The 10,590-nt window shown below is 35.6% G+C and overlaps 1 protein-coding gene across 1 annotated transcript; it reads right to left on the reverse strand.

Moving 5' to 3' along the window:
• Positions 1-942, reverse strand: LOC131395676 (olfactory receptor 5M10-like). Its single transcript, XM_058527519.1, has one exon. The coding sequence runs from the start codon at positions 940-942 to the stop codon at positions 10-12; it is 933 nt and encodes a 310-aa protein (XP_058383502.1). The 3' UTR covers positions 1-9.
• Positions 943-10,590: the final 9,648 nt, after the last annotated feature.

A 10,590-nucleotide genomic window follows, 5' to 3' on the forward strand; every position in this document is an offset into this window, starting at 1 on the left:
ACTGCAATTTCATGCACAATTTCCCTTAATCCTTTGCTGCATGGCATGGATCACATCCTTGTTCCTTAGACTGTAGATCAATGGGTTCAGCATTGGGCTCAAAAAAGTATAGAAGACTGCAATTATTTTGGACTCCTCTATAGACTTCTCAGATGGGGGCCTTAGGTGCATGCACAAGAGGGTTCCATAAAATATGGAGACTGTTGTCAGGTGGGAACCACAAGTAGAAAAGGCTTTGTACCTGCCTTCAGAAGAACGGATCTTCAAAATGGCGGCAATAATGAAAAGGTAGGACAGGAGAATGATGAAGAGCGAGCTTAAGAGAGTAAAACCAGCAACTACAAACATTGCCATCTTCTTGACATAGGTATCAGAGCAGGCCAACATTATAAGAGGAGGATCAGCACAGTAGAAATGATTGATTTCAAGGGAGCCACAGAAAGATAAGTGAAAAGTCAGCAGTGCCTGAGAGAGTCCATTGAGGAAGCCAAAAGTATAAGGGACCACGACTAGAGAGATACAAATGTTCCTGGACATTCTGGTACTGTAATGTAAAGGGTTATGAATGGCTACATAACGATCCAATGCCATGGAAGCAAGGATATAAAACTCAGTGATCACCAGGGCAATGAAGAGAAGACACTGTGTGAAGCATCCAGCATAGGAGATGGTCTTCTGGTCTAAGAGGAAGTTGCGCAGCATATTTGGAGTAATGTTGGAGGAATAACAAATGTCTATAAAGGAGAGGTGGCTAAGGAAGAAATACATGGGCGTTTGGAGGTGGGAATTGGTCCTGATCAGCGTGATCATGCACAGATTCCCTGCCAGTGTGATTAGGTAGATCACCAGAAACACTCCAAACAGGATCTTCTCCAACACTGGATCGTCTGTGAGTCCCAAGAGAATGAATTCTCTCACTACAGTGTGGTTTTGAGAAGACATTTTCTTATCTCTTGAAAACTGAAAGTGAAGAATTCTGTCTGATCCAGATTCTGCATTTATTCCATTTTTTCCAGTAAATGCATTTCGTCATTTAGTCTTTGATCTATTCATCTATTGGGGAATTACTCTTTTTTCAACAAACACATCACACATTTAAACCTGCCATAATGGAAAACTTCATATTTGGTATTTTTTTTTCAAATTTTGTGGGAAAAAAAGCACAAGAATTGAAATCAGATACAAAAAACAACAGGTCCTTGGCATCACTCAAATGGAAAACTGAGCCAAGTTGGATTTCTAGCATCCCTCCAGATCAGATATCCTATTTTCCAGATGCAAAATCAAAAATAAATATTCAGTACAGCATTTTCACTTGAAATTCATAATTGTTTGGCTTAATTTCCTTCAGAAGGCATTGAATAAGTAAATTTATCTCTTGACATATGGCTTAGAAAGTACAGAATGAAGAATTGCTCTCTGTGCTTTGTAAATTCACCCACTCCTCTATTAACGTACACTACAAAGATTGATTTTTTTTACTGTTCCAGCTTCTGGGTTTATAGCAGTGAGTGAATTCCCCATCCTCGTGGAGCATACGTTGTAGGAAAAGGTACCGATGTTAAACACACAGATAAAGATGGATAACATGTCAGTTAGAAGCAAACAGTATGAAGAAAAATGGGGGCTGGGATGCTTTTAGATGGCCATTCAAAGAAAGACCTTTCTGAGAAGCTAGAATTTGTGCAGTAAATAAGGAATACAAGTATCTGGAGAAGAATGTGAGGTTTTTCTGTCCCCATTTTATGTGCAACTAACACATATGAAAATATTTGTCTAGGGAAATACAGATCATGTTTAAATGTGTCCCTAGCTCCCACCTGGAGCCACTATCTCTCAATTCTTTGTGAAAATAAGATACAGCTGGAAAAATTGTACCTCAGAATTGCACCCTAAGGATACTTTTATCTAGTTTTCATGTATACATCAGAAGAGATTGCATATAATAATTAATTTTTAGAGATGTCATGAAATATTAACATATGAATAGAAAAATCAAGTAAAATTGATAAAAATAATTTTTCAACATTGGTGGTATATTAATCTTCACAGAAAAGAACAAGCATATTTTTAGTGAACAAATGTATAAAATGACCTACCTGTAAAAGCTGACTTCCATATTTTGTAAAAATGATGGGAGAAGACTTATAATGTATTTCTTGGTTACATTCCCTAGGGTATTTTAAAAACAATTCTAAAACATCCAATTAAAATAGTCTTTTTTCCTCAAGAGTATAACTTTATTTTGGTGCTTTGAGACCCTAGATTCTCCTTTGAGGCCAAAATTTCTACCTTACATTTGTGTACGCTGCTTGGTACCAAGTGCGTGAGATCTTTGGCACAGATAGAGAAATTAGTCATCATCTTTAACAATATGGAAAGAGGGAAACATGGGTAGATAAGTTTTGTATTTTTGGTATAGTAAAGATGAGAGGATTCTCAACAGAAGTCTTCAATGTTTCTCTATAATCACTGAGGTTAGGTCATCTAATGAGAGTGAGGAGAAGGACGATGAAGTCAATGAAAGATTTGAGGAGCAGAAAGAGTGTGGAGGGCAAAAGGGTGACATAATCAATGGAAGGAAGTAGAAGCGCTGGTCAGGGGTGAGGACACTTTGGAGTGTGGACATTATGGATTTATACTGGAACAATCTGCCCCATTGAGTTAATTTCATCAACATGCTAGGAAGCAAAAATGAGTCTGAGAGCCAGGATCATTCATGAAATTGATGATTCTTAAAACTGGTGGTTTAGGAGGAGGGTTGAAATTAGAATAAAGAATATTTGAACATTGTTTGGTGCTGCATTTGTTAGAGAATAAAGAAATATAGAGATATTTTCACTAGTCTGTCCAGTGCACTAATAGTTCCAAGTCAATACAATCAAAGAAATCAAAGTGTAGTCTGACCAAGAGAAGCATCTCTGATTTTGTTAGTTCTCCAAATGATGCGTTACACTGTAAGAAATCAGTCATGAGATAAAGCTGTATATCAATGTCAAAATGTAGACAATTATCAACTCACCACATTTGAGAAGATTTGAGCATTACAATATTTTTTTTCAAATTGAAGTGAAAAGATTTCTCTATTTCAATTTTTATCTCAATTTGCTCCTGATTTCCTGCACAAATAAAATAATAAAATTTAAAGAATAAAATCTACTGCTAAATATTCCCTTGAAATAAAAGTTTCTTGTAAGATTGTAGAGCTAATCTTAGGATTGCAGAACCCTCATTTCCTGAGGCCTTAATGTGGAGATTTCTTGTTTTACATAAAAATAGTGGAAGATTTGACCTTTCTTTAAACAGAATGTCAGTTTTTAGTTTGAAGAAAATTTGTCCTAAAGTGATTCTGCATGTATGCATTTAAGTATTTTCTAATATACTTTAATATATAATAACATTGTAATAATCATAAGATTTACAAAAACTGTTCTTCAACAAGAAACAGGACTAGCTCTGTAGTAACTGAATGGGCAGGCAAAACGTAGTGAATTAGCATTTTTAGACTTGGAAGGGCAAGTACCCATACTTTTCAATATGGGATCACTTGATCAGAAGTCCGTACATAAGAAGTTGATGTTCATTTATTTGTACAGTAATGAATAAGATTAGAGGATCCAGACTTCACCTAAGTGTATAATACCAACTCAAAGAAGACTTTTACACATTCTTGTTTTACTTTCCTAGAAAGCCTTCAGAAGACTATGTAAATTATACTTGATGACATGAATTCCTTAGTTAATATCATTGTGCTTCAATTGCAATTACCAGTTGACGTGTGTCTGCTAAAAGGACACCTAGTGACTTAGCTACACAAATGTCACAATAGTCAGATAGTTGGAAACATCCTTCTGACACTGTAAGTTTCTTACTCGTACTGTTTTTGTGTGTGAGGAAGATCAGGCCTGAGCTAACATCCATGCCAATCCTCCTCTTTTTGCTGAGGAAGATTGGCCGTGGGCTAACATCTGTGCCCATGTTCCTCTACTATATATGGATCGCTGCCACAGCATGGCTTGACAAGCAGTGTGTTGGTGTGCGCCTGGGATCCAAACCTGCGAACCCTGGGCTGCCAAAGCGGAGCATGCGCACTTAACTGCTGCCCCACTCAGCCAGCCCGTTTTACTCGTATTTTTGTGATTATTCAATTGGCTATCTTTTTAAAGTTATAGTAGATTCAACATTGTACTGGAAATTCTAATCTATGTAATAAAATTATACAGATTGGCAAAAAAATAAAATTGTGTTATTTACAGATCACATGATAGTTTACATAGAATCTCCTCTTAAAATACAAAAAGAAATGTTAACTAGACTTATTGTGGTGATCATTTCTCAATAGATACTGATATTGAATCATTAAGTTGTACACCTGAAAATAAACTAAAATATAGATGCAAAAGAAAAGTTAAGAATATATTTCAGAAGGTGACATGATTAAAAGATCAATACACATAAATCATTTATATTATTATGTAAAAAACAACCACAACTGGCAAATAAAATATTTAAAATACCACTTATAATAACATCAAAAGCATAAACTACTTAGAAATAAATATAATAAAAACTGTGCAAGAGATACACACTGAAAATCACAAAACACTGCAGAGAGAAATTAAAGACCTAAATAATGGAGAGATATATCTCACTTGTAGATTGGAATGTTCTGTTGATGCAAATAATCCATAATTAATCTATAAGTAAAAATTGAGATGAGTTCATTATGAGCCAGACCTAAGGACCATCTAGCCCGGGAGAGTGCCTTCATGAAGGAAGGTAGAACTCCAAAGAAGTGAGGTGTACAGAGTGGTTATATACCGTCTTGGAACAAAGAGCATACTTCACATATGACAGGAATATCTCTTTCACAGTAGTCATGAGATTTCTTTGCTGGCACAGCAGGTCAGTGGTCATAAGGTGAACTCAGCAGATCCATAATTAATTCTTAGTTTCTGGGAGGAGATTCTTATCTTTAAAGAAAAACCAATATGGGGGGAAATTACATCCTTGTCTTTAAGGGCATCATTCTTGCCTTTGGGACATTGTAAATGTTTAAATCGGATGTATAATACATGCCCAACAGGCCACATCAGTCCTTTTTAGAAAAACAAGGCCAGGCCTAATTAGTTTTAAACCAAATGGTTGCCTCGTATACTCTAATATATCCCATTGCTTTTTATTTAGTTATCAATTCAATACTAAGTTGTCAATTCTTTCTAAATTGATCAATAGTTTTAATGCCAGTCCCGTCAACATTTTAGCAAGCTTATTTTTTCAAAAATCAATAAACTGATTATAGAATATATACACATATAAAAAAGACTTAGATTAGCCAACATCATTTTGAGAGAAAAGAAAAATTATTGAATGATCTACACTACCTAATTTCAAGAGTTAATAAGAATTTATAGTACTCAAAACAATGTGTGGATCTAAGGATAACAAATAGATTAATGGCACAAAATAAAGAATCCAGAAATATATCCACTCAGGTATAGTCAGTGGATTTTTGAACAAAGGTACAAAGGTATTTCAATGGGGAATGTTGATGGAACAATTGAATATCTGTATAGCAAAATTTAACTTTAATTCCTACATCGCATCATACTCCAATACTCCAATATTAATTTGATGTGGATCATGGAACTAAATGTAAATACTAAATTTACAAGTCCTCTAGGGAAAAGAAAATAGAAGACTGTCTTCATGATCTTGAGGTAACCAAAGATTTCTTAGGAAGGACAAAAAGGCATTAATTATGAAACAATAAATACATATTTTTTGTGTCATCATGTTTCAAAATGTGCACTCTTCAAAAATAGTGTTAAGATAATGAAAAGGCAAGCCACAGACTAGGAAAAACATTCCCATTAAGTAAATCTGACAAGAACTTGTATTCAGAATACATAAAGATCCTCCACAATTCACTGATTTAGCCGCCAATTAAATTTTAAAAAATCAAAGATGTGAACAGACACTTCACAAAAGAGGATATAAGAATATCCAATAATTACATGAAAAGAACTTCAGTACCTATAATTGTCAAGGAAATGCATATTTTAACTAAAATGGGATACTACTTCACAATCTCATCAATGGTAAGAATTAAAATGATTGACAGTGACAGTATGAGGCAACTGGATCCCTCATAATACACTACTTGATGGAATGTAAAATAATTCAACTACTTTGAAAACCGGCATTCTTTTTCTTAAAAAGTTACAATTTCTTAAAAATTTATGACCCAATAATTCCACTTTCAAGTATTTAACCTAGAGAAAAGAGGACAGATATCCACAAAGAAACTCAAATGTATATTAGCAGATTCATAGATAAACAAACTTTGATACATGCATATAACGGACTGCTATGTAGAAATAAAAATGAACAAGCTACTCACACACCTTAAATGAATCTCAAAAACATTATATGGAGATGGGACCCAACTTTCTGAATGGTAGAGTGATTGATACCAAACCTCTTAATCTCAAACTCCTGTGCCCGATGCACAGCAAGACAAACACAGAGACATTGGTACTTGGAGAAGGAAAAAGATCTATTCACATTGGCCAAAACAAGAAGGCAGGAGCCTGTGTTCACTCAAATCCGCCTCTCCAAGAACAGAAAGGAGGTTTTTCTAGAGCTAAGGGGCTCAGCAGGAGAAGCTCCAGAGAAACAAGGGGGTCACTCCCTCTAAGCCCCTGGGCAGTCTAACTTCTGGGCTTCAATGGCTGCTGAGGGCGCCCATCCAGCTATCTAGTGATCTCAACATTCCCGAAGGCATTCTATTTCTTCTGCAAAACCAGCTCACAAATCCTCAAGACCCCTGAGTCACCCCTCAAGTTAAACAGGAAAACAGCAAATTGGTTTACTATCTACAGTAACCCTCAGACACTGGGCTTCATGGTGACCTCTCAAAACCCGCTCCTCCATGAAAGCAAGGAGAACACAGGCAAAAGTTATCTAAAACAACTTTTTCAGAATGCTGGAAATCAACCAAGGGCTGGCAGAATCTTAGAAGTATTTAGTCTGGAAAAGTGACAGAATCTTGCTAAAACAAGTGAGCTTCTTGGCAGTTTTTACTTGTCCTATTCCCACGCCCTCTCCCCAGCTGTATAGTAGCATTGAAAACTGGAATTGTGATCACGTGGTTTTGCACATTTGTCAAACTGCACACTTAAAATTTGTACATTTTATTGTGAGTAAATTTGTCTCCATAAATTATGATTTAAAGATAAATTTTGCTTTCCTCAGAGTCAAGCAGATCACATTACTCACTGGTTGTTTAATACTGAGGTACTGATTAAAAAACACAACACAGCACAATGTTATAAGGGCTCTTTCATACTAGAGATTAATGCAAACTGAAGGCTTAAACATTGAAAGCTAAAGTTTTCCTCAAACCCGTTCTTCACTAGAACTTTTTTTTAACAAGTACATCAAAAATGGAATCCAGAAAGCTATATGGTTTATCTTTTATCTCTTCTCTTTTCTTTGTTCCCAGTGTCACTGAAGCCTGGGGTGTGGTGGGGGGAGGTGGAAAGAAGAAGAAGAAGGGGAGAAGGAGGAGGAATAGGAGGAAGAGAAGGGGGAGGGGGAAGAGAGGTAGTCAGATGGAGAGTTTTAAACAGTGAACAGGGGTTGTCAAGGCAACTATTCATGGGCCTTCTCCGTGGAGACAGGGCCGCAAAGAGTGTTCACCCAGGTTGATGGGACCAATGAATTTCTAAATCTATCCATCACACACATTGCACAGTCTTTGAGAATTAGGTACACTGAAACATCAGTATAATAAGTAAAGATGATATTTCTATGTTGGTTAGGCAGTCTGACATAAGCAGAAAGAAGAAAACACATGAAACTCAAATCTAGGCACTATAGAAAAACCAAAGGACCAACAGCTGCATTTTCCAAGTTTTAGCCTAAAAGTCATGTCTTCTGTAATGCCTTATGGCTTGATTTTTTCCTGATCCTCTGTTCCATAAAGAGGGTCTAGTGGTTAGTTTAGTCCAAAAGTTTATGTGTAACAATTACAAACATACTAAGAAGCTTTTGACTCCTGGGTTTTGTTTTTAAATATATGAGAATAAGTAGGCAGTCAGCAGACTTAATAAGCCAAAATGTACTGACTTTAATACTGCTAGTTGGAGGGCCCCTGACCATTTCAGTATGTGAAAAGCAATCTCACGTCAATCACTTTCAATATAATATTGATCATCATTGCAATCCCATGTGCTAAAAACACTGCACATACTTGCATTTTTCTATCAGCGGAATTCTAAGCACTATGATAGGCAGTGTTGCAAATATGTTTGAAAAAAGGAATCTACAAATTGCATCACATGGAAAAACATCTAACCCATCTACCAATAACGTTAACACTAGTTTTAATGTTCTTATTGTGGTATAAATAGCATATAGCATCACTGCCTAAACTAGGAGTTTGCAAATAAAATGAGCAGTGGATAAGCAAGGAATTTAATGTTACTGAGTAAATGTACAGTGGACTGCAGTAGCTATTGTAGAGTAAGATTTCTTCTGATAATTCATGACCCCACCCTTACCACCAACATACACACACAAAGGCAAATACATACACCTCTACACAATGAAGTTTTGAGCCATTTCAGGTAATAGCTGTCCTTTCTAAAGAGACAGAGCCTTGCCTGTAATGCAATCATCCTAAAAGTATGCAAACTTGAGACCATCATGTGAAAAGTCTGTGAAAGAGAATAAATGAATCCATAATGAGAGAGGAAATGAGAGACAGAGAGATAAAGAGACAGAGAGACAGAGAGAGAGACATGGTGGCACAGAGAATTCCAGGTCTATGTTAGTTTGAATTAACTTTGTGTCATTCACTGAAAAGGTCCTGAAGACTCTATTACTATATGTTGAAATCACATTTACTTTATGTAAAATGAAAGATATAGGACACCGAAATATCATCTGCTTATTAAAACGTTTTGTTTCAAAGAAGATAGGACATCTTGTTTTAAAAAGAATAGAACACTATCCAACAGATCATCCAGCCGGATATAAGATAACTTTTCTTTTCTAATATTAACTTTTTGAAATTGTGGTTATTGAATACTTTCAGTTCCAGATGCCAGAAGCAACATTTTGTCTTCCCACACCCTGTGCCTTCCATTGGAGTGATTCTTTTTTTTTAATTAATTTATTTATTTTATTGATGTTTTCATAGTTTTTAACATTGTGAAATCTTGGGTTGTACATTTTTGTGGAATGATTCTTTTTTAATCTGAAAACTTTTATTGATGATTATAAAGACATGGAGGCAAAGTTAGATATTAAGAGGTTTATTTTCTCAAGGAGTGCTCAGTCTATGTTAGGAAACATTACACAGCATTTCTGTGATTTGTTTCTGTGACTAAGAGCTTGATTAGTGTTGCAATATCTTTAGAATCACAGGAATGGGCATGTGTAACTGTTTGGGAAGGATGAAGAAGGGTTAGGGACAATCAAAAAGGAGATTATATTTGTGCTGTGTCTTAAAATGTGAAGAGCTCTCCATAAAAATAACTACAAGATGGACAAAAACCATTGGATTAGCAAAAAAATTATGTGTTTTTAATACACAGTGCCTGAAAAGCAGAGTAAAAGAGGATTAAATTGTAAGATCTGGGTTTAATTTCTTATCAAAAACCATAGGCTGTAGCTGAAAGCAAAATTATTCCTTAGTCTCTTTTAAATGGCTACTTTTCGATTAGGATGACAATCAGTCTTTCGATGAGAAAGGGATATACTAGGATCACACTTAGTATATTTTACTGAATTCTGACCAGTTTAAAACATTCATGTTCACATGTCAGTGGTCACTGTAAAGAAAATCCAGTCCTACTGGGGAGATATCCCAGTTATGAAAATACTGGTCAAACCAGGGGAAAGCTTCAAAGTTGTTACAATCAAATTGCAACCAGCAGTAAAATAGAGAGGTATGGTTAACTGCTAAGGCATCAGGGAAAAGATATCCATCTTTTTTTTTTTTTTTTTTATGTTTCAACATATGAATTTTTTTTATTTATTTATTTTTTTAATTTTTTAATTTTTTGTTTATTGCAGTAACATTGGTTTATAACATTGTAAAAATTTCAGGTGTACATCATTGTACTTCTATTTCTGCATGGACTACATCATGTTCACCACCAAAATACTAATTACAACCCATCACCACACACATGTACTGAATTATCCCTTTCACCCTCCTCCCTCCCCCCTTCCCCTCTGGTAACCACCAATCCAATCTCTGTCCCTATGTGTTTGTTTATTGTTGTTATTATCTACTACTTCTTGCTCTAGCTCTTTAAGTGTAAACTGCTTACCCATTCAAAGATCAAGCCACATGACACTTTATTTTCAGAGATTATGAAGAATTCCTCTTTTCTAAGCCCCAGAAACTTCCATTCCATGATCCTTGGTGTTTTTGCTCTGTGATTCCCCCTTGCATTTACCCTGTGGTTTGTTCCCATTACTCCCTCAGCGGTCTAGATCACTTGTCTAGGTTAGAAACACTTGACTTCAGCACTTCTAACCAGGATTTAGTTCTGATGTTTCTCTCTAGTTCAC

Source organism: Diceros bicornis, chromosome 31 (genome assembly GCF_020826845.1).
Source record: "Diceros bicornis minor isolate mBicDic1 chromosome 31, mDicBic1.mat.cur, whole genome shotgun sequence".
Classification (NCBI taxonomy): Eukaryota; Metazoa; Chordata; class Mammalia; order Perissodactyla; family Rhinocerotidae; genus Diceros; species Diceros bicornis.